At 51.2% G+C, this 23,868-nt stretch overlaps 1 protein-coding gene across 1 annotated transcript; it reads right to left on the bottom strand.

Annotated features, from left to right (window-relative positions):
- Window positions 1–5,489: 5,489 nt before the first annotated feature.
- SLC3A2 (solute carrier family 3 member 2) lies at window positions 5,490–18,361 on the bottom strand. Its single transcript, XM_029614816.1, has 10 exons — window positions 18,288–18,361; window positions 17,331–17,782; window positions 14,414–14,587; window positions 14,004–14,104; window positions 13,780–13,848; window positions 13,439–13,503; window positions 13,148–13,334; window positions 12,879–13,022; window positions 11,992–12,099; window positions 5,490–6,334 (listed from the first exon to the last, which is right to left on the bottom strand). The coding sequence occupies exons 2-10, from the start codon at window positions 17,755–17,757 to the stop codon at window positions 5,990–5,992; spliced, it is 1,620 nt and encodes a 539-aa protein (XP_029470676.1). The 5' UTR covers window positions 17,758–17,782; window positions 18,288–18,361; the 3' UTR covers window positions 5,490–5,989.
- Window positions 18,362–23,868: the final 5,507 nt, after the last annotated feature.

Below are 23,868 nucleotides of genomic sequence, written 5' to 3'. Positions count from 1 at the left end.
AGATAGCAAAGGAGTTAATCGGTCCTGCATGGTCTCAGAGGTCTGCCTAACGCTTTCCCGATTCAAAAGCTGATTAGCTGGGAGTGGGATACCCTACAGGCAGGCTTGAAAGTGGGGAGGGTGATGACAAAGCTCTACCCCCTTTTGGAGGAGCATTTGGACTGCCTTAAGACACCTAAGGTAGATGCAGCAGTCTTGGCAGTTACCAAGACGACCACTAGTCCGGTGGCGGGGGCTGCCGCTTTGAAGGATATGTAGATTCGCAAGCTGGAGATGCAACTCAAATGGATGGTCGAGGTATCTGCATAAGGCCTCCGCGCTGCGGTCTGCACTAGTATGATGCAGTGTGCCTGCCTACGTTGGATTAAGAAGCCTCAGGAACCAGCGGCTTCGGGAGTACTCTCTCCTGTGCAGGTGGCCCCTCTGTATGATTTCGTACGCACAGCAGCTCACAGTATGGTTTCGGCAGTGGCAGCAAGGCGCCTACTGTAGCTGCGCAACTGGTTGGCAGACATGTGGTCCAAAACCCAGTTATGTCACCTTCCTTTTAAAGGGAAGCTTTTCTTCGGGGAGAATCTGGATCAGCTTATGAAATTCCTTGTGAGAAACTAAGGGCAACAGATTGCCAGAGAACAGCAACAATGTTAAGAAATTCTTCGCCGGTTGCTCTCGCTTTCAGGAGCAGAGGCAATTTCGCTCCGGAAGAGGAGCGACTTCCTCTGGATTTAAGCAGCCAGTCAGCAGTCCTTTCGAACCTCTGGACAGCCCCCTCCAGGAGCAGTTTCCGGTCAGGGGACCGGAGGAAGTAAGCCATCGAAAACCGCAGGCTTCTCCAGGTCCTCATCCACATCTGCCCTGGAGGGGGAGCTGGTGCTCCGTCCGGAGGCGCAGGAGCCGCGAGGGCGCCCTGCTGCGAAGATGACTCATCATTTGTCTGAAGTCAAATCATCCCCAGGGTCCTCGACTAAGTGTCTCCGCAGGGGAAAGCGGCGGTGGGAGATCCCCTCCTCCAAGCATCCTGGTTCTCAGCGTAGGTTTTGAAAAAGGCCACTGTTCCCGCCCAGTCTAGGGGTGCTTTGGTACATCCCACTTGTCTGGACTGATCTGGGTATGTTCAGGAAAGGAAAATTGGTTCTTATCTGCTAATTTCCATTCCTGTAATACCACTGATCAGTCTAGGGGCCTGCCCTGTTGACCTTGCGCACTCACCCTAAAATTTCTACCAAAGGTGATCTCCAGTTTCCACATTAACCAGACCATCACCTTACCCACGTTCCATCCAAAACCTCATGCTAATGCGAAAAGGTTACACACCTTGGATTGCAAACGTGCACTAGCATACTACAAACAACGCACGTTTTCACCCAATCGCCCTTCACAACTACTTCTTTCATTCAATCCAAATGCACAGGGGCGCCCAGTAACAAAAAAATCTTTATCCATATGGATATCCAACTGTATCCAGTTTTGCTATGACCAAAGGTCGCAAACTCTGTCTGCGACCCCTACGGCACATCAGGTACGTGCCATGGAAGCCTCGATCGCCTCTCTACCTCAAATACCTATCATAGACATCTGTAAAGTGGCGACATGGTCATCACTTCACACCTTCACATCCCACTATTGTTTGGACAAACAAACGGCGAATGATGCCCTAGTGGGTAGGGATGTGAATCGTTTTTTGACGATTTAAAATATCGTCCAATATATTTTAAATCGTCAAAAATCATTAGAGGCGATATTTAATAGGAATTTCCCCGATTTATCGTCAAAAATCGTAAATCGGGAGAAGGGGGAGGGCGGGAAAACCGGCACACTAAAACATCCCTAAAACCCACCCTGACCCTTTAAAATAAATCCCCCACCCTCCCAAACTCCCCCCAAATGTCTTAAATTACCTGGGGTCCAGTGGGGGGGTCCCGTTGTGATCTTCCACTCTCGGGCCACGGGTGCGTTGATAGAAAATGGCGCCAGCGCCATTTTGGTTCCTATCCCCTGACGTCACGAGCGTAGGAGATCGCTCCCGGACCCCCGCTGGACCCCCAGGGACTTTTGGCCAGCTTGGGGGGGGCCTCCTGACCCCCACAAGACTTGCCAAAAGTCCAGCCAGATCAGGATGTGCAGATACACCTCTGTAAGATTAGGGATGCGAGGAACTCCCCTTTGTGCACAGCGGCCACCACCATCCTCAAGGTTTCCATGCGAAAGCAAGGGACCCGAAGACACTGGTTCACCTTCTGCAGATCTAGATTGAGATGAAATGTGCCCTCCTTCTTGGGAACCACAAAGTACACAGAGTACCAGCCCTGGCCCTATTCTGTCAAGGGAACTGGGACAATGGCCCTTAGATGGAGAAGCCATTGTAGAGTGCCCTGCACGTGCCATGCGAAGCCAAGCAGGATTCCACAAAGGCCTCTCGCACTGGGCGCAAAAACTCGAGAGCGTAACAGTCTTTGTCCACCTCCAAGACCCAGCGGTCTGAGGTAATCCTTGCCCAATCCAATTAAAAGCTCGACAATCTGCCTCCTACAGCTATGACGGTGTAATGGGTACCTGTGGCCTCATTGGGAGGGCTTGCCATTCCCTGCTCAGAGGCTCGCAGGCCCTCTGCCTGGATGGTATCCACCCTGAAAGGACTGCTGCTGCCCTGCAGTCTGCTTGGGCCAAATGGAGCAGAGTATCTGCCCGCCCGGAATCTGCATGAATCCCGAAAGCGAGCCCGAGGGGGAAACACTTTCCTTGAAGACCTTCTATCCTCTGGCAACCTGTTGCCTTTGGACTCCCCAGCAACTTGACCAATTGGTCAAGGTCCTCCCTGAAAAGGAGCTTGGCTTTAAAAGGGAAGGTTACAAAGCTGGGATTTGGAAGACAAATCCAGTGACCAATTCCTCAACCAGAGGAGGCGCCGTGCCACCACCAGTCACCATGCTACGTGCAGAGGTACACACCAAATCATACAAGGCGTCCACCTCATACGCGATTCCCGCTTCCAGACACGCGGCCTGCAATGGACCAGCACTGCTGGGGCTAGAGCTGGGAAAGGCCTCCCGCACCAAGAGGCAAGCCCTCTGCATAAAGCTTGCTCAAACTGCTGCCTGAAGACTCAGAATGGCGATCTCAAAGACCCATTTCAACTGTATCTCCAGCTTGTGGTCCTGCATGTCCTTCAAGGCAGCAGCCCCGGCCACGGGAATTGTGGTTCTTAGTCACGGCCAAGAAAGCCACGTCCTCCTTCGGGACCTTAAAGAGATCCAAGACGTCCAGCGAGAGGACAGATCTTCGCCATAGCTCTGCCCACCTTTAAACCAGCATCAGGGGCTTCCCACTCCAGGGTTACCAGCTTGCGGACCTTCTTGGGTAAAGGGAAGGATATCATCTGGTCCCTGAATCCCATCCAGGACTGGGTTAACTCCTTCGCTGTCAGACTCCTCTTGAGAGACCTTAAGTCCCAGGATCTCCAACACCTGGGGAATTAGAGGGCGCAGCTCATCACGCTTAAACAGACGCACCACGCTGGGATCATCCCCACCTGCACATTCACCCACATCCAGATCGTCTTATGGTAAATCACCCAGATCCATACCCAGTACCAAGACCGGCTCAATCCCAGAATCCAGAACTTCACCCTGCAGGGTTAGTGGCCTATCATCAACAGCTGGCCTGCACTGGTCCCCAGGGTGCTACTGGGGGTCCCCAGGACCCCCTAATACCCTGCTTGGGCTGAAGCTCTGATGGGAGCCCCTGGCGAGCCAGTCTCTTAAAGGGCACCTGCTTCCTACCAGGAAAGCCTGTTGCAGGAGGATAAACTCAGGGGAAAACTCCCCCAGGACCTCCTCTCCCTCTGAAGGAAGGTCGGGGATCTTTGCATCATCCCCAAAACCTGCTCCATAAGGGCAATCCTCCTCCTGCGACCCCTGCTGCAGGAGGGGGCATTGGCCTGACCAAAGACCTGATTTTCCAGGCCTAAAGGCCCAAAGAGGAACCCTGACCCGAGCTGCAGCCCAGGCAAAGGAAGGCCACATCCAAGGCCTGCCCCAGCACACCACATGCACGGCCAGCCATTTTGGAGTAGGGTGCCATTAGCGGTGCCGTGCAGCCACATGGTCCGGGCACGTCGGGCCTAAAACATAGCTCCCAGAAGCAAGCCGTTGTCAGAGTCCTGCAGTACTTCTCGCGCTGGCCTCTTCTCCCGAGGGGGACCTGGAGCCCCCCGGGACTGAGCGGTCCTCTTCCGGGGCGGGGAGCGCTCCTCCCTGCCCCCTGACGACTTTCCAGCCTTCCGTCTGGATTTTTTGTAGTTTGCCAATTTTCTAAGCAAAAAGGGCAAAATCAGCCGAAAAGGATCCCTCCGATCCCGAAGAATCCTCTTCAGCACTAAGGCTCCCGGATCCACGAGGCCTCTCCCCCCGAATTCGGAAGCTGTGGTGACAGCGAGGGTGGCTGAGCGCCATCTTGAAGCGCTTTCCTTGTGGCCTCCCTCACTGAGGACAAAATGGCTTCCGTTCCCGCGCTCAGCGGGAACGGGTCAAACGGCGCAGCCTCGATCGTTCCATCGCGCGGCGGCGAGCGGGCACCCCGAGATCGACCCCCACGAGCGACCTCCGACGCCCCTTTGCCCCCCGAGACACAATAGCGCGGAACCGCGGGCGCGGCAGGCCGACTCCCTCGGCATCCCCAGCCGGCGCCCCGACGCTGGGAGGAACAGAAAAAACCCAAAAAACAAGTCAGCCCCCCGTACGCGAGAGAGAGAGAGAGAGCGAGCCGGCACAGCGCAAAAATAAAAACCGCAAGACAGATTTTTTTTTTTTTTTTACACTTAGCCGCTGGCCGAGGTCCTGTAGTCTTCTGCTCCAGCGGGGGTGAGTGAACCGGGCTCCCCGGTGTCACCCCCGACGCTGCTGCCCGCACTGGCCGGGTCCTGACCCTCAGCAGCGGCCTCAACCTGGTCCTCTCAGGACCTTCCAACCCTCCTGGGAGGCTCCACGACGGGAGGACTTCTCGTCCTTCTGCAGATGACTTCCTGTAAAATTGATCTCCTTCTTTTTTTTTTTTTTTTTTTGAAGTAATCAACCTTGAGAATCCTAATCCTCTTATTAATCTTTTTTTTTTTTTTTTAAACTATCCCTGACCGACTAGGCCCGAACAAAAACCCTCGGGATCCCAGAGACTGTGGGTGGACCTGCCCCATCTGCTGGAGACAGAGAAAGACTGAGGGGCTGTGGGTGGCGCCTTACTATATGTAGGGAGCCCGTCAAGTTTTGCTCTGTCTCCATCTGCTGGTGCGGAGTCACAACCCAGGTGTCTGGACTGATCCGGGTACGTACAGGGAACCACAAATAAGTAGACGCATCGTTAGGAGCAGGACTAAAGGAATGCAAACGCCCAGTAAGGATTACACAAAATAGTGCTATCAACCGCTTCAAGGGCTGGGACAAGACCTGTTCTTGCCCCTAGCACTTAGAAAAAGAAAAAAACACCCATTTCAAATGTTACACTGCACAAATAACTTTTATTACAAACAATTAATGTGTTACTGATCCCAGCAGCCTTAACCTAATGCAAAGACCCTCAGCTATGCAAGTGCTGCCAGTGCACAGAGAGATGAGGGAGGGGGGGTGTATAGTTTGTATTGCAGAGGTAGGCTAGTCCTAGATGACTAGAGTAGTCTGCTAACAGAGGAACCCTACAACACCAATCTCCCTCCCATCTCCCCAGTACAGCAAGAGCAGGCACTCTTTACCTTCACCCAAGAGAGGAGGAGGAGTTTAGGTAGAGATCATTGCAAAGCACTAGAGAAACGTAAGTAACTTCTGACCAGAGACCTAAGGGAATGTAGAAGAGTCCTAACGAACTTGTCATGTAGCCAAAAGTCCCAACTCCCTTCTCCCACGCACAGTTAACACAGAATGGTGCAGAGTTAAGCCCCTTTGCCTTAGGTTGCTGCTTCCATGGAATGTGGCGATATTGGATGAGCTGGATAGTTACGATCTCACGAGGGTGTATAGGGGAACTTTAGCAGTAGCCCTTCCGTTGGTGCCAGCTGCAGGCTACTGAGTATCACCTGCCCTTCTTTCCTCTGGGGGTCAGAGCTTAGCACCACCGTAGCTTCACTGGGCAGCAGATTGTAAGTCAGCCTTGCACTACACTCTGTGTTGGCAAAGTTCAAAACAGTGATGAAACGATCATTCTGGTCCCAGCTCCGCTGGAAGGCATAGACACTGGAGTCACTGGGGATAAGCTGGAATTCACCATGCAGCAGGGAGCGCTCCTTGCTTTTCAATTCACTCAGTCGCTTGTATAGATGCAGTACCGACTGCTTGTCTGCATCCTGCATCTACAAGATAAGAAAGAATAGATCAGACATGCACCCTACCTCTGTACTCCATGAAACCCTATCCCCTACAACATGTGCTATAGGAAAATGGTTCTTACCTGTGGTACCACGGATCTATCCAGACAGTGGGTTGAGCCTCCCGTCCAGCAGGTGGAGACAGAGAAAAACTGAAAGGGTATCCTATATCAGGACAGTGCTCACCCCATGTCCCTTCAGTATAAACCTTATCAAAGCAGACAAATAGCATTGAAAAAGTGAACCAGAATAAGATCAAGTAAAAAAACTAACTTTCAATTGTAACAGGAAATTCAAACAGGTAAGAAGTCACTCTTACATAAAGAGACCATATAGTGAATACCTCCGGTGCCTTACACATCAGATAGAAAGTAGACAGATCCAAAATTCTGTGGAAAACGTCGAGTGGACGTATCAAAAGTAGATGTAGTCAGGGCGGGAGTCTGGACTGATCCGTGGTACTACAGGAATGAAAATTAGCAGGTAAGAACCCAATTTTCCTTTCCCTGTACGTACCAGGATCAGTCCAGACCCTGGGATGTACCAAAGCTTCCCTAAATAGGGTGGGACCGACAGTCCCACTTCAAGTACCTGCCTTCCAAAGGAACCAAACTGGCACCTGTACATCAAGGCAATAATGATGAGCAAAAAGTATGCAGAGACTTCCAAGTAGTTGCTCTGCAGATTTCTTGCAGAGAGACAGACTGGTTCTCCACCCAAGAAGTAGCCTGTGAACGCAAAGAATGGGCCTTTAAGCCCCCTGGAACTGTCCGGCCCAGACAGATATACGCCGCCACAATCGCATCCTTTAGCCAGCGAGCAATTGTAGCCTTAGAAGCCTTGTTTCCCTTATTCGGGCCACTCCATAAGACAAAGATGATCAGAGATGTGAAACTTGTTTGTTAGCTGTAAATATTGCAGTAATACTCTTTACATCAAGATGCCATAGGTCACCACCAGGTGTGCTCACAACATCCTCTGAAAAGCGAGCAGGGAGTTCCACCAACCGATTGATGTGAAAGGAAGACATGACCTTTGGCAAGAATGATGGTACTGTTTTAAGGGAGACACCTGAATTAGAAAAGGCTCCCTACAAGACAATGCTTGGAGCTCGGATACCCTCCTGGCGGAGCAAATAGAAACTAGAAAAACTGTCTTAAGGGTTAGGTCCTTGAGCGTGGCCTGCCAGAGGGGTCAAACACTTGGCCCCTTTGAGGAATCGAATGACATCCAGATGGGCCGCCACTGCGTAATCATTGAACTTCCTAAGAGGAAACAGAGCCAAAACCTTTGGATAGGCCATTCTGTAGGAAAGAGGACCTGGGATACCGGAGCATGGCACACCGGCACTCCAGACTCGGCACACACATTCTCACAGTCCCCATACCCGAACATAAACGAGAGGTAGAAGTCTTACGGGCCCGGAACAGAGTGGATATAACTTCTTCCTTATACCCCTTCTTCCTCCATCTCCATCACTCAAAAGCCAGGCCGCTAGACAAAAAAAGTTATCTGCCTGATCGAAAAACACTGACTGAGCAGGTTTGGGAGGTGACCAGAGGCTAAGAGGACCGTCAGTCGTGAGGTTCACCAGATCCACGTACCATGGTCTCTGAAGCCACTCTGGTGCTACGAGAATGACGGGCCCCCTGTGGAGGTCTATCCTTCTGCGTACCTTTCCAAGCAGTGCTCCCTTCTGCGGCTGAAGAATCTGGGAGCCTTCTTGTTGTTCAGGGTAGCCATCAGGTCTAAGTGGGGAACCCCCCGTACCACCTGTGCACAATCAGATCTATCGCCCCGGACAACTCCCACTCTCAGTCGTCAACGTCTAGACCCCAGAAAGTTGGCTTGAACAGTCTCCTTCCCCACAATGTGGAGGCTGCCAGCCGATTCAGATGATACTCCACCCAAGCGAGCAGCTTGCTGGCTTCCAGGGCCAGCAGACGAATTCTGGTGCCCCCCTGTCGATTTATATAGGCAACCGTGGTGGTGTTGGAGAACTCACTGCCTTGCAACAGATCAGGGGCAGAAAGACCTTGAGTGCCAGATGGACCACTCTGGCCTCCAGGCGATTGATGTGCCTGTGGGATTGAACTGGGGACCAGCATCCCTGCGTAGACTGAGTGACACACTGCTAACCAGCCAGAGAGGCTGGCATCCGTTGTACAATAATTCACTGAGCTGTTTCCAGGGGCATCCCCTTTATTAGGTGGCGAGAGAGCCACCACTGCATGTCTGTGATGGTAACATCGGAGAGAGGGAGGTGTGTTCGAAACTCCTCAGAGACCGGCTTCCAGTGGGACAGCAAGGCTTTCTGTAGAGGAGACATATGCACAAAAGCCCAAGGAACCAAATCTATAGTTGAAGCCATAGAACCCAGCACCTGGAGATAGTCCCAGGCCATGGGGACCGAGAGAGATCAGAGGTTGCACTTGATCCATGAGCTTGAGTGCACGAGACTCTGGTAACACTTTGCCCACACGAGAGAGTCTAAGCATGCTCCTAAGAATTCGAGAACCTGAAAGGGCTTGCTCTTGGAAAAATTGACTATCCACCCGAGGGAGGTGAGAACTGACAAGACCCGTTCAACTGCAGTCACGAACATGTCCTCTGACTTCGCCCGAATGAGCCAGTCATCCAGCTACAGATGGACTAGGACTCCCTCCTGCCGGAGGAAGGCCGCCACTACCACCATCACCTTGGTAAACGTGCAGGGAGCGGTGGCAAGACCGAACGGAAGTGCCTGAAACTGATAGTGTCGTCCCAGAATGTTGAAATAAAGAAACCTTTGGTGTTCCTGACAGATCGGGATGTGAAGGTAGGCCTCCGTCAGATTGAGAGAGGCGAGGAATTTGCCTGTGTGAACTGCCACTATGACCGCCCTCAGGGTCTCCATGCGAAAGTGGGGGGACCTTGAGCGCCCTGTTAACTCTTGAGATCAAGGATTGGACAAAAAAGTCATCCTTTTTGGGGACGGCGAAGTAGACTGAGTACTGGCCGGATCCTTGCTCCTGTGGGGGGGACCGGGACTATGGCTCAGAGTGCTTGAAGCCTGTTGAGTCTGGCAGACCGCTGGCCGCTTCCGCAGGGAGAGATTAAGCAGCGGTCCAGGACATCCTGAGCAAATTCTAAAGCGTAACCTCTTTAGATCATCTTACTGATCCGAAGTAATTTTGACCCATTCCTCGAGAAATAGGGCCAGCCGACCACCTAAGTCTGGAACAGAGGAATGGGCCGGCCATGTCTCATTGAGAGGACTTTGCGGCGGGGCCTTGGTGAGTACCATCGCGGAAGGGTCGTCTGCCCCGAAAGAACTGGGACCATGCTTGAGATCTAGTGGAGGTGTTTCGTTGAAAAGCTCCCCGCGCCTTGTTGTACCTGCACTGCCCCCTGAAGAGAGTGTGCAACAGAAAAAATGACCTGGACTGTTTGGGGCGGACCTCAGGCAGCTTATGAACCTTGTCGCCGCCTAAGGATTTGATAAGCTGTTCCAGGTCCTCGCCAAAAAGCAACTTAGCCTTGAAGGGGAGAGTGCCCAACTGCGACTTAGAAGAGGAGTCTGCAGCCAGATTCCTCAGCCAGAGGAGATGTCTGGCTGACACTGCCGAGACCATGGCTCTGGCCTGCACCCCGAGAAGATCGTAGAGAGCGTCAGCCCCATAAGCCACCACAGCTTCCAGCCATTCTGCCTCTGCAGACGGGAAGTCCTGAGACTTGCCCACTGCATGAGACTGCTACAGACTGTCGCCCTAACTCCTAGAGCTAGAACTTCAAAGATCCTCTTGAGATGAAGCTCCAGCTTCCGATCCTGAAGATCCTTTAATGCCGTGGCCCCTACCACCGGGATGGTGGTGCGTTTGGTGACTGGGCACAGAAGCATCAACTTTAGGTACTTAAGCATCTCCAGACATTGGTCTGGCAGAAGGTAAAGCTTATCCATCGCCCTGCCCACCCGGAGGCCTGACTCGGGAGCCTCCCACTCCCGGAGCTGCATAAAGCATTGGGTGGAATGGAAAAGTACATGGTGGAGCCCTCAGTCCCGCCAAGCCCAGGTCCACGGTGCATGAAGTTGAGGCAGCAGGGGGGGCTCTTCCAGAGGAACCTCTATGCCAAGTTCGTACAAAACAAAAAGGAATGAGTGGGTCAAGCTCTTCTCGTTGAAAGTTGCAGAACCTGGGGATCGTCCCCATCGACTGGTGGATTAGGAAGGGCCAAATCTGTGTCAGGATCCATCTGGCAGGGGAGAGGGTTGGGAGGGTCTGGTACGTCCTGACCCTATTTGTGCCTGGTAAATCTGGGGCTCTAGGGCCCTGCCTGGTGGTCACCCGAGAGATCTGAGCTGGGGGGGGGGAGGGGGCGCAGCAGATCATGTTGCACAAATCCTCTCTGGCGAGTTTAGAGGAGCATTAAGAGAACAAATTCTGTTGAAAAACGATGCTGAACTCTCAGGCAAGGGGGGTCCAGGAACTGCATGGGACTTAAATCAGGCAGCGAAGGGTTAAAAACCGGCTGTTACTCCCTCAGGTCCTGTATCAGTAGGGCGATCCGGAGTGGGGGGGGGGGGGGACAACAAAATGTCTGCCGTTCCTGCGTTTTGCTTTTTTTTATGAGGGAGCCGGCTTTGCAACATGCTTCACGACCCAACCCTGGACCGCTGATTTAGTCGCTGCCAGAGGGTCCCTCCCCTCCGGGCAGACAAAGAGCAGAGCCCGTCACGGGAGAGCCATTGAACAGGCTCCCTGCAGGCTACACAGGTAGAGGAACGTGGCACTAACTCCTGTGGGGGTAATCCTGCTGCAGCTGAGGAGAAAATGCAGCTGAAAAGGCAGTGCCTGGCTGAAAACGAGCCATAGTGCGAGCACAAGTCCTGCTAGGTTCCTTCCCCTGTAAGTACCGATTAAATGCGCTGCCGTTTGCCTTTGTATTTTTTTTTTTTTTTTTTTAACTTAAGAGCAGAGAAATGGAAGCCTCCCTGCTATGGGACCCAAGGCAGTGAGCAACTCAGGGGTCACACAAGGCAAAGAAGGGGGAGTGACTGGAGCACCAGTATCACCCCATGCAGCCAGGCTGATGGTCACTGGAAAAGCGGGTCCCAGGCTGAATACTCAAGGGGAAAAATCCCCCCCAGGACCCAGTAAGAGCTATGAGAATCTCACTTTGTCAAAGTTTGATTTCCTTTTTTTTTTTTTTTTTAAATTGAACAAAAAATATTTGCTTGATCCTGTAATCAACCCAGAGGGAAGAAAAGCAAAGAAATCACCAGAGGAAAAAAGTAGATAATGCTAGGGAACCGCAGGTTCAACTGCCTGCGTCTGCTGGAGACAGAAATACTGAAGGGATGCAGGGTGAGCTCTGTCCTGATATAAGATACCCTTTCAGTTTCTCTGTCTCCATCTGCTGGACAGGAGGCTCACACTGTCTGGGCTGATCCGGGTACATACAGGGAACATTAGTTATCCTCAATTTTTTTTTTTTTTTTTTAATTGAAATCTATCCTGTATCAGGAACTAAGAAGAGAAAAAGCTTTTCTAGTGAACAGGCATCCAGTACGCTACTACCAAACCACCCCTCCCTCCCCCCTTCCAATGGCCCTGTCTAGGTAAGCAAGGCATTCACAGCGTCACACAGCCCAGCCCCCTCACCTTCACAGATATGTTGGCATTAATGTCCGGTTGCTGCAGCTTCTTGAGAGAAAATCCAAAGTTCTCAGATTCATCCCAGTGCATCACAGGGCCTGTGGATTGTGCAGGCTAAGGGGAAAAGAATCACAGAATCAAACAGAGGTAGAGAGAAAGAAGAAGATGGGGCATCCCAAGCACAAGAATCCTAGCAGGTGTTTGCAGGGATTCCTCTGCTGTTTCAGTCACAGGGTGAGCATTTGCCAGCAGAGAAACAAGGCAGAAAGACCATATGGCCCATCCAGTCTGCTCATCTATCCAATTAGTTTAGCATAATTCTCATCACTTCCTTAGGGATCCCCATTCTTGAATCCTCCACCAGCTCCACTAGGAGGCTGTTCCACACATCCAACCTCATCTGATGTTCTAGATCCTCCTTTCCACTGAAAAAAAGGTTCACCTCCTGTGCATGGAAACTCAAGATATTTAAATGTCCCCTATCCTGCCTTTCCTCTAGGGTAGACATGTTTAGATCTTTAAGTATTTGCATATGCTTTAGAATGAAGATCACTGGCCATTTAAGAAGTCACTCGCTGAACTGATTCCATCCTGTTTATACCCTTTAGAAGTTGCAGTCTCCAGAATTGTACACAGTATTCCAGGTGAGGTCTCACCAGGGAATGGTACAAGGGCAATATCACCATAGTCCTATATAACCACCCCCTCCTCCCACTGGTGACCATTTCTGGTGCTCAATGATGGGAATCCTGATTTTAACCATATCTGATTAAAAAGCTGCTATGAATATTAGCAGCAGCAGCTCATTCATATGTCTTATGCATGCAGGGCCCAACATCACCCCAACTACCCCCAACTAGCAGAAGTTTTGGCCATAATACTGGAGCCCTTACTTGTCCTGGCAGATCCTGCAGCCCGATCTCGTCTCCGTAATTTGTAAAGGGTGTCCCAGGCAGTGTGAAGAGCATGATGTGGTACAGATGCAGCAACCTCTCTTGTACCAGTGAGGCCATGTGACCCACAGTCCTGCCACCGACCTTCAGAGAAACAGAGACCACAGGGTCATTTCACAGCACAACTGGATTTGGGCATTACCAAGCAACCTGAGCATAACGTGGGGGTGTGTGTGTGTGTGTGTGTGAAAATGGGTTTTAGCACTTACACTCCAGCTGAGCCACCTCTGGCCAGCAGCATCTACGTAGGACTGGATCCTGCTCGCAACAGCACTGCCTATGGGAGCCTCAGTCAGGTTCAGAAGATAGCGGCTGGACACAACGTCCACACTAGTCTCGTTCACAGACATCAGAGTTCTTTTAATGTCTTCCTCGTCAGTGAAAGCAAGCAACACCCTGGAAGAGAAGCGAGGATGGAGCTAATATTAGAAGACTGCTCATGCACAACTCTCCCCGTATTAAGCCATGCACCTCGTGCCATCTCTGGTACGTGCTCTCACCTGGCCTTGCCTTCACTGCTGTAATTACTGGTCAGATTCCTCCAGTCCTCCAGCAAATCTGTTGCCTGATAGAAAAACATTGAAATTGAATTACAATGTGGGATGAGCAACTTTCCTGCAATCTATCCCTGGGGGAAGGGGAGAATTAAGTTGATCCCTCCCCAAAGAACTAGTCAAGCATCCTATTCTGGTTGGCGGGAAAGATCACCACCTGCAGTTATCAGACTTGTGCAGCGACTGTCGATTGACAGATTTTCCACCAATGATCCTTGGGTCACTTATCTTCATCCCCCAACCCTCCTCAGCTCCATCCCTAGAAGGGCCTGTGGCTTGCTACTCACATTCAGCTGTTCAATTCCTCCCAACTGAATTCCTGCCACTCCAAGCTCCAGCCAGTAGCTCAGCGCTTCCTGTTCCAAGAGAAGCAGAATAGAATGTGCTCAGAAAAAAGGACATGCAATGGGGTATGACAAGCTGAGCAGAACAAATATTAGAAGCCTAGCTCTGGGGCTCTGCAGGGAGCAGAGATTTGTTGCCTGGTGGGAGGAGGGGGATGCTCTCTCACCTTCATTTTGTTCTGGAAGTCACTGCTGGCCACCACATTTGGCTCAAACCATGCCTTCTGGCCTTTGTAGTTGGGAGTGAGGTCCAGGATAACCATGATGCCTGCAGGCAGACAGAAGAAAAGATAAGTAGAAGCCTCCAAGTTTCAAGAATAAGGCACATTTCAAAAGCATTTCCGGTACACGTGCATGCGTATACCATAACCATCTATAGAACTGTCAGAAGGCAAGACGCTGTGCAGATTAAGTCACATGGGGCGCAGTTCTTGCCTCGGAGTATATATTTTGGGGGAGGTTAAGTGACTTGCTGAAGGTCACATGGAGAATTGGTGGCAGGAGTGGGATAGCAAAGATGTGAAAGCATAGGATCTGGGTACCAGAATCTTCTGCTTTGTTTCCCCCATCCCCTTACCTTTCTTTCTAGCAGCCTCCAGAAGCCGGGTGAAATTCTCCAGTTTGCCAAAGGACAAGTCAATCTCCTTCAGGTTAGTGCTCTGCAGGTTATCTGCCTCTGTCACATGAATAGGTCCAATCACCAGGCCTTTCACCTTGAGAGCACTGAGGTGGTCTATGCGCTGCTGGATTCCTAGCAAAAATACAACATCAAAAACTGTGAGGCTCGGGAGAGATCCAAGATGGCTCCCTGAGCAGTCGCACATACGGACGCTCCCAGAATTTCCCTTTTACCGCAGTTAATATTTCTTTGAATCGTAATGCCCCACAAGAGAAAAGGTAAAGTGAGGGTTTATCCACCCAAACCCACACTTTCGAGACACCGGGAGAATACCCCAAGGAACATCAATGGGAGAAGGAGGAAATGGAGTTGGGGGTGGCATGAGAAGCCCCCTTCAGGTACTAAGACCGGCTGTAATCACTATGGAGTCCCTATGGGACCTGATAGTTGGGATGAACCGGGTAGTTAATGAGTACACCCGAGAAACGGATCAGAACTCCCTGAAAATATCTTCTTTGGAAAACCAGCTAAAAAGAGAGAGTGAAGAACAAACCAATAACCTAGTGCAAGTGAAAAATGATTTGAAACAGATATCTGAACTAAGTGTAACAACTCTAAAAGAACAAGCAGTCTCAATGCGCAGGCTTGAGTCTGTGGAGAACTAAGACAATTGAATTTAAGGGTATTGAACTTTCCTAAGGTAGTAGGTGAACTACCATTAATGACATTTAAAAGATATTTAAAGGAAATTCTAAAGATCCCGGAAGAAATGATACCAATGCCGAACAAAATTATTTTTCTGAAACAAAGACAGAGCCAAATCCAGATATCCCCGATAGGGGCTCCAGGTGATTTTGAGAATCTGTCTGAATATCTAGAAAGCTCAGGTCTGGAAGTAATGGAAAGATTGGTTTTGTTTGTTTCGTTATACTCAGAATATGACAAAGCATTGATTATGAAATATTACTTTAAAAGTGTTAAATGTTAACTTATTTGGGAGGGCTTGTCCGTATATTTCCTGATTTGTCCAGAGTAACTCAGTTACGAAGGAAAGATTTCTTGAAAATGCGCCCAGAGGTTCGTACACTGGGTGCAGAATTTCTGCTGAGATATCCAGCTTAGATGTGTAATTAGATACTCAGGAAATGTGTACGTGTTTTATAATCCTGAACATTTAAGGGAATTCATAAACGCCAAGAAGCCCACTCCACTATCATAATTGTACTCACATAAAGTTTGAAAGAGGGTAATAACAGAGAGCCTTTAAGTTGTTTTGTTCTTACTAAACTTCTCCTCTAGTATTCTCTCTCTCCCCCCAGCACATTTCTTTAGAAAATGTAAATGGAAATATATTGCCCTTTATTGGATATATTGCAAGAAATATATTTCTTAATTGTTAACCTTTTGCTGTATTACTAAAGCAAAGTTATCTTTGTGTTATAAAAATTCAATAAATAAATTTAAAAAACCCAACATCACACAGATCAGGGCTTGCAGGTAAACCTCCTTTATCCCCAGCCCAGGTCTCTTGGGGGCGGGGGCAGGAAGCTTAGTAAAATTGGAGCAGGTATAGTGGCTACACCAACCCTTGCAAACATTTCTAAGAAAAAATTAGTCTCACTTGTTACCATGCAGCTGTCAAATCTCATGCTATAAGCAAGTCCTCTTTCCCTCCCCACTCCCACACGCAGAGCTTACCTGAAGCTACTGGGGTAGCAGCAGGTGTCCATAGGCCCTGGATCCCCTCCTGACTTCAGAAGGGGAGGCAAGGACACAAAGCACACTAAAGTCCCTATACTGTCATAAACCATAGCCCCCTAATAGCTTCAGAGAAGATCTAAAGGGGCAAGAGAAGGGCTGGGGTATACAAAAGTGTGTGTGTGGGGGGGGGGGGGGGGCAGTTTAGAAGGAATGGAGGGAGAACAACTATGCAGGAGGGTAAGAGACTGGTGAAGAATAAACCACCACTAATGAGATGTATAAGTGATTGGCAATATATCTATTTAGGGTTGGAAAGCTAGCAATCTATTTATATAATCAAACGTCTTGATTTGAGTCTAGAGAGCTTGCCAATGCGATGCCAGGTACATGCGTCAGTTTGATTCTTTACGAAATTGAAATACCCTGCACAGCCCCACAGCCTGTGTCACCTCTGACCCAAATTTCCAGCTGATGCAAGCAGCTGATGCAACAAAGCCTAGAGCTGCTCGGAAACCGGCGGAAACCGGCTGACTTTTCAGGGGCACCCAGTCTCCTTCCTCTGTGCTGCAAAAAAAACCCAAACCTGGGCCAGACACTAATCCCCGGCTGAGCAGTCACGGGGGGGGGGGGGGGGGGAAGCTGCCACCCTGTGCTCACCACAGACCTTCACCCAGTGCCTCAGACAGGAAGATGGTGCCTTTAGAGCAAACTGCACCCTCACCGCACTTTATGAGTTTCTAAAAAAAAACAAAACCCCACTTTTCTTTAACCAGAGGTTTAAGCCTATTTTCCCCCAATGGTCATTACATCATCCTGTCCCCAAATAAGGTTGGTTTGCAAGGTGTTAAACCAAATCCCTTTCCCCCCCCCAACAAATACTCAACAGAATTCAATCCCGACCAAAAGGCTGAGAAGGGACCACCCTCCATTTAGAGCTTCAAACTCCCATGTTTGATATTGCACTCGAGTACCAAGTCTTATTTTGACTTTTGGCCAAGATCAAACCGCGACAAGACACCTCCGTACCCCCGTAAGCCTGCCAAACCCCCCCTCCCCTCTGAACTCCCCGGGGCTATTTATATAAAAGATGACTGCACCGACGGCACCAGCCCCTCTTACCCCCGGGCACCAGCCCCCCCCCCCCCCCCCCCCCCGGGCCCCAGCCCCGCCTCACCCGTCAGATCGCCGACGCCGTCCTGGTCCGAGTCCTGGAAGGCCCCCACCGCCCCGACCTGGTAGAGCGCCCCCTTCTGCCACCAGCCCTGCGCGGGCAGCTCCTTGCAGCGCGGCGCCTGCACGATGATGACCACGGCGCCGGCCAGCATGCCCAGCCAGCCCAGCCAGAAGAGGACGAGCAGGGCCCAGCGGGTGCGCACCCAGCCCGGCGTGCCCGCCACCCTCAGCAGCTCCTCCTTGGACAGCCCCGTGAACTTGGCCGCCGCCTCCGCCCCCGCCTCCTCCTTGTCGTCGGCCACCTTGATCTTCAGGGCGCCGTTCTTCTCCACGCCGCCGTCCAGCGCCCCGGCGGCGGCGGCCCTCATGGGCTGCTTCTCCTGCTCCAGCTCGTTCAGCTCCACGTCCTTCATGGTGGCCGCGTCCATGCTCGGGGCCGCGCGGCAGAAACAGCTGCAGAGAGAGAGAGAGAAGGTAGAGATGGGGGGGGGGCGAACGATACCGGATCCGGGGGGGGTGGGGGGTGGAGAAAGAGGTTAAGGCGCCGGGACGGGGGTGGCGGAGGGGGAAGGGCTCCGCGGGATTCGGGTGCACGAGTACAGGACAAGGGGGGGGGGGTGGGGGGTGGGGGAAGGCTCGCGCCCTGTCACCGTGAAGGGAAAGAGTGCAAGGAACCGGCGCTTCCCCCCCCCCCCTCCCCTCCCCTCCCCTCTTAAGGGCTCGGGATTGCCTCTCCCAGGCTCCGGGGGTGCGGAGGCGGCTCCGCCTTATTTCGGGTGCAGGGGACGAGTTTATGGTGCCCTTTTTTTTTGGGGGGGGGGTTGATTTTGTCTCCTGCCCCCCCCACCCCTCTTCGTCCTGTGGGGGGGGGGGGGGGGGAGAAGAGCCAGGCGAGAAAGATTAAAAACACCCGGAAGGAGGGAGCTCGGACGGGCTCGGTACAGCGCCCTCGCGTTACCTAAAGGCGCAGAGTTTCACAGTCCAGCGGTCTCGCGCGCTCGCTCTCGCTCACTTTCTTCTTCTGAAAAAAAACGGCTCTTGCCGGCAGCCTTTATATAGAGAGCGAGAGGCTCCGCCCCCCCCTCCCCTCCCCCGCTCCCGGACCTTAAGGTGGTCCGGCAGAGATACCGAGGCAAAAAAACAGCGGTGAGGGGCGGGTTAGTTACGGGGCAGAACAGACCAAAACCTCGAATCGTCAGATTCAGATGTGTCAGATTCAGATTGTTAAAATAACTGGAGAAGAAAAGAAAGGAAAACATTACAAAATAATGGGAGCCAGCTTTCGATGTGGGGGTGCAGATCCGGGGTCCACCCCCCCCCCCGGTGACATGCAAGGAGGAGGAGAGGGGTTTCACTCTTCTGTGGCCCTGGCCTGGCAATGGGGCACAGACAGTGCAAACTGGGTGGTCGCCCTAGAGCGTCAAGATTTTGTGGGATACAAGGTTTGTCAGGCCGAGTCAGGGTTGTGCTGTACCAGAGTTAACACCGCACTGCGCTGGAGTCACTGCTGCAAATCAGAGGGAGCACTGCGCCGGAGTTGACCCCAATAGTTAAGTTGGGGGGGGGGTTGAATGACCAAAGGTTCTTGCACCGGCCTTGGCTGGGGTCCTGGGGGGTCCCTTGGGCCCACCCTCACCCTTTACCCCACTATTCACAGGTAGAGTAACAGCTTCCTCCCCAGGCTCCTGCTGAATTCTGCAACTCCAGGCTCACTCACCCCTCTCCAGAAGGGATCTCCAAACACTAAGACTCCCATCCCCCCAAACTCACACAAAACCCTGAAGAGTAGGAGACTTCCATTGATAAGAGCTTGAGAGATTACAGTTTCTATGGAAGGTATCCGCCTCCCACTCCCTAGAACATGGCGGTGTAGGTGACAGTCTGCTCCCTTGTGCTTGTGTCTCGGGCTCTAAGCTCATTGGGGCAGGGATGCTGGCAGTGTTGTACACGATCCCCCTACAGCACCCCTGGCATTTTATAAATAAACAAGAGAGACTAGAGAAGGATCTGCCCTCCTCCAGTGCTGCAGGACTTTTATCCAAACCTATGCTTAGGCCAGTCCTAGGCCTGCAGCGTCCTCTCCCACCCCCTCCTGGCGCAGGCTGAAAAGCCACTGTGCAGGGACAACAGGATGCATCCCTTTCCCAGGACAGCAGGGGAAAGGCCTCAGACCACCCACCGGCTATCACACAATGGAGCAGGATGTCCTAGTGGGCCCCCCCCCTCCCCCTCCCCTCCTAAAGCCCAGCCCAGATATTGTTTGTTCCCTGTGAAATGGATCCTACTGCTCAGATGTTCATTTTATGGACCACCGAGGAGCCCAGAGAAACTCTTTAGAAAAACATCTTTAAAAAAAAAAAAAAAAAGTTTAAAAGTCCTCAGCTGAGGGTAGGAGAGCATGGCCCTTCCTGCATGTACCAGTGGTGAGCTAGATACATTTTGGATTTAAATAAAACATCACCGATCCCTGGTTCCCCCCTTCTCCTGTGCCTGCTGGGACCCAACCCAGGGCTCAAGACTGAGAATTCCTAGAGGTACGGTCTCAGAAGGACAAAAAGAAACAAAGATTTGGGTTTGACAATTCACCTTTCCAAGGTGAGTTACATTATAATAGCATAGGTAGTTCCTTGCCCCAGAGGGCTTACTCTCAAGCAGGCCGATGCAGTAAAGTTCGCGGGAGAGCGGGCCCGCTCGCCCGGCGCACGCACAGGCCAGTGTCCTGTGCGCGCGATACAGTAAAACAAAATATTTAAATTAGGGCCCACGGTAAAAAAAGGCGCTAGGGACACTAGCGCGTCCCTAGCGACTCTTTTTGGACAGGAGCGGCGGCTGTCAGTGCCGGCAGAAATTAACGCCTACCTTTGGGTAGGCGTTAATTTCTTAAAGTAAAATGTGTGGCTTGGCTGCACATTTTACTTACTGAATCGCGCGGGAATATCTAATAGGGCCATCAGCATGCATTTGCATGTTGTGGGCGCTATTAGTTTGGGGGGGTTGGACGCACGTTTTCGATGCGTTATTACCCCTTAGTGTATAAGGGGTAAAGCTAGCGTGTCGAAAACGCGCGTCCAACCCCCCTGAGCGCATGGTACTGTATCGGCCTGTAAGGGATCCCGAGCGTCAGATATGGACTGCTGGCCTTGCAATGGCTTCTGGAGCCTCAAGGGGACCACAAAAAAAAAAAAAGTGAAAAGCACAGACCCTGGTGGCTCAGACAGGTGGGGTTTTTTATTTTATTTTATTTTTTTAAACAAATTAAAGTTAAGAAATCTTGGAAGAAAAACAATTAAAATCAGGCAAAATAAAACTGGACAACCCACAATTAACAAGGGGAGAAAGCAATAAGGCTAACCAATAAAGAATAAGAAAACAAAAAAATCAGAGGAACTGCCTTATGAAAGCTCCTAAATGCAATGGAGAACATGTCCAGCATTGAAACATTTGCAAGAAAAGCCAACAAAGCAAGTATCTCCGTGTTCTCCCCAGACCAAGAAATAGCTTCCTGGAGCCTGGCCAGGACACTTCCTGTTTCTTTTTTAGTAACTCTACTAATATCAGGACATATTTAGAATTTTTGATTACAAAACAAAAAGATTTACAGTTCTGGAAGAGATGTTTCATCTTGCTCAGTTTCAAAAGTAACAATGGCCACCAGGGTCACCCGAAACGGGCTATTTATAGGAATCTGACCCATGCACAGGATGCGGAGAAGCCCGGGGAAAGATTCATTGTAGCGCTCGGGCAGAGCACCGAGGAGGTCCTGCTAGGGGTCAATTCATGAGCGAAGCTACAAATGCCCGCCTGCCCCCTTTCTCTGAGCCGGGCACATCCTGTGCTCCCAGCCCTGTTCTACACTCTGCGACTGGGAATGGGGTTCTAGGGGCAGAGTGGCGGCGAGAAAGAGGAGAGAGGGCCTTTTGGGATCCTTGGCTAATTAATGCTCCCTTTGAGGGGCAGTAGGAATAGTTCCAGGGCGGTGCGGGGTCCGTTCAGGCACTCGTGTTTGGTCGTTCTACCTATTACTCCCATTGCTCACCCCAAGTCTCTTATTTAATCGCATTCCTAAGTCCACTGGACCCTGCTTGTTCCTCTACTCCTCCCAACCTGTTCCTTCACCTCCCTGTTGCATGTAACTTTATTTTTCTCCTTCTAAATCGGGTTCTATGTTATACCCTGTTAATTGTAAACCGATGTGATATGAAAATGAATGTTGGTATAAAAAAAAGGTTTTAAATAAATAAATATTATAGTATATTGTGACTGATTTTTCGGTAGGGCAGGTTGAATAACAAATAAATTAAGGGCTCGGTTTCAGACGTGACCCTTTTCCAACCACAGGGTGTAACTATTGCCTCTTTCCCCACCCCCCATCTACCCCAAAACCCACAAACATAAGCCTGAACTGCCCCCAGGTGGGGGAACGGGGATGGGGAGGGGGGCAATGGACTGAAGCCCCCCCCTCCTTTGAGGGAATGTTTCACCGATTCGGAGAATGCGGTGTGACTCCAGTTCTGGTACAGGCGGGAACACATTGGGGTGGTGGGTTTCCTAAGGAGGCCCTGTTTATGAGGAGATGCTGACCCCGAGCCGCAAGTGACAAGTCACCGATCAAAGGCCGGCAGCCAGCAGGACTTGTGAAGGGAGCAGCAGCTGCTAGAAGTAAACAGGGCTGGGGGCAGCACTGGCAGTGGGCCCAGGCCTGACCTTTTTATATCTGTGTCTAGAGGAGCAGCTGAGTCAGCAGCAGCAGCAGCAGCCATGGCCCCCGGCCCCAGGGCATCTGGCTGGAGGGGGGCCTCTTAATAGCAGTTTGTAAACAAGGATGTGTTCAGGGAGCCCGCTCTGAAAGGCCCAGCCAGGCAGGAAGCCACGGTGAAATCTGAGAAAAGGTACCAGACGAGAGGGTAGGGGTGGGGGGGGACATGATGCAGACATTTACATATCTGAAATGTATTAATACACAGAAGGCAAACCCTTTTTCAATGCAATGAAGTTATAGAACCAGGGGTCATGTTAGGAAGCTCCAAAAGGTCACAGAGGAAGCTGCAGAGACTAAAATTGTGAATTCTGAGAAGTGTGGGGACACGTACAGAGGATCCAAACTAGCAAGATGATGGAAATGAAACACTGGGGCAGCCTGCAGAGAGCGCTGGACCCAATGCGCACACAGCAGTGCAGTACAACTCGTTGGGCCTCCGGAAAGGCTGGGGAATCTGCATGGAGGGGCCATGGGTTAACTCAGACCTCAGCGGGCATGGGGTGGTGGATTTTATTTTGGAAGTGGATTATTAGGGGCGATGGTAGCAGCCATCACTGTTTGGGAGGATATGGAGTGGTGCGAATAGGGTGCAGGGGGGTCAGTTAAACGTTGTGGGGAGTTAGTGTTGGGTTGCATGTGTCTATTCACGTGCACGACAGTCAAATGGGCAGGCCAGATGGGTCATTTTGGTCTTTATCTGCCATTATTCACTAAATGGTTCTCTCAGAAACCGAGCAGTGTCCACAGATCTGGAGCCAGGTCGCACTATACTGCTATATGCCCTTCCCCCTGCTTACGCTGTGACTTATCCAGACCTCCTCCCGCCTGCTCAGCTAAGGGAGCAGGCTCTGACCTATCCAGCCTCTCCCCTCCCCCCACCCCCAACTCCAGCTACGGGATCCAGAGAGCAAGCTCTGACCTATTTACTGCCCACCCCCTTCCTCAGCTAAAGAATCGAGGGCTGGATGGAATAAACTGCACAGTTAAGCCGTGCCCTGATATTCAGCGCACACTTTTGATGCATTAAGGTATGCTAATACATTGGGAGTTTAAAAAAAAACAAACATGCAACCCCAAGTTAAAATGTGCACTAGGCTCTCTGCATAGAAAAAGTGCAGCTTTAACTTGGAGGGGAAGGAGTAAGATCCAGTGCTGCGGGAAAGGAAACAACAGGGCAGAGGAAAAGCCTCAGGGCATCCTGCTGGGGGGGGGGGGGGAAGGGGTATTAGCAGCAGTCATAAAGAAGGATATTTTCAGGGCCCCTGGCCTGAAGTGCAAAGCCAGGCAGGAAGGCAGGGTGAAAGTTGAGGAAAGATATCCGAATTGAGGAGGTGTGAAAACAATTGTGCAAAAGACGTAAACAAATCACGTCTTATGCGCATAAATCCTGACAGGGCCCCTGGCTTCCCGTAGACTAACATTAGCCCTGGAACCTTTCCTTCACCCTAACTAGGAGTTACGTTTCCAGTGCCAAGAAAACAGAGCTTACTGCTCTGAACTGGGGTAATAATAGCCAGTGCCATCAATAGCATGGGATTTGTATGAGAGGGCTCTGGCCTGTACACGTCAGTGTTGTGCACATAGCTCCTGGTTGCATCAGCAGTGAGGTTTGCACATTAAAAAAAATTGTGCACATCACTGTGGGTTAAACGGTGAGCCCTGCAGAAGGCACAAACGGGCCGATACAATAAAGATGGGCAGGAAATGGGCGCTCAGTGTGGGGCTTTCCTAACGTGCGCCCAGCCCACCTCTCCTGGGCGTGCGATACAATATTTAAACG

Source organism: Rhinatrema bivittatum, chromosome 8 (assembly GCF_901001135.1).
Source record: "Rhinatrema bivittatum chromosome 8, aRhiBiv1.1, whole genome shotgun sequence".
Taxonomy (NCBI): Eukaryota; Metazoa; Chordata; class Amphibia; order Gymnophiona; family Rhinatrematidae; genus Rhinatrema; species Rhinatrema bivittatum.
This window is presented reverse-complemented; position numbering and strand designations above follow the sequence as displayed.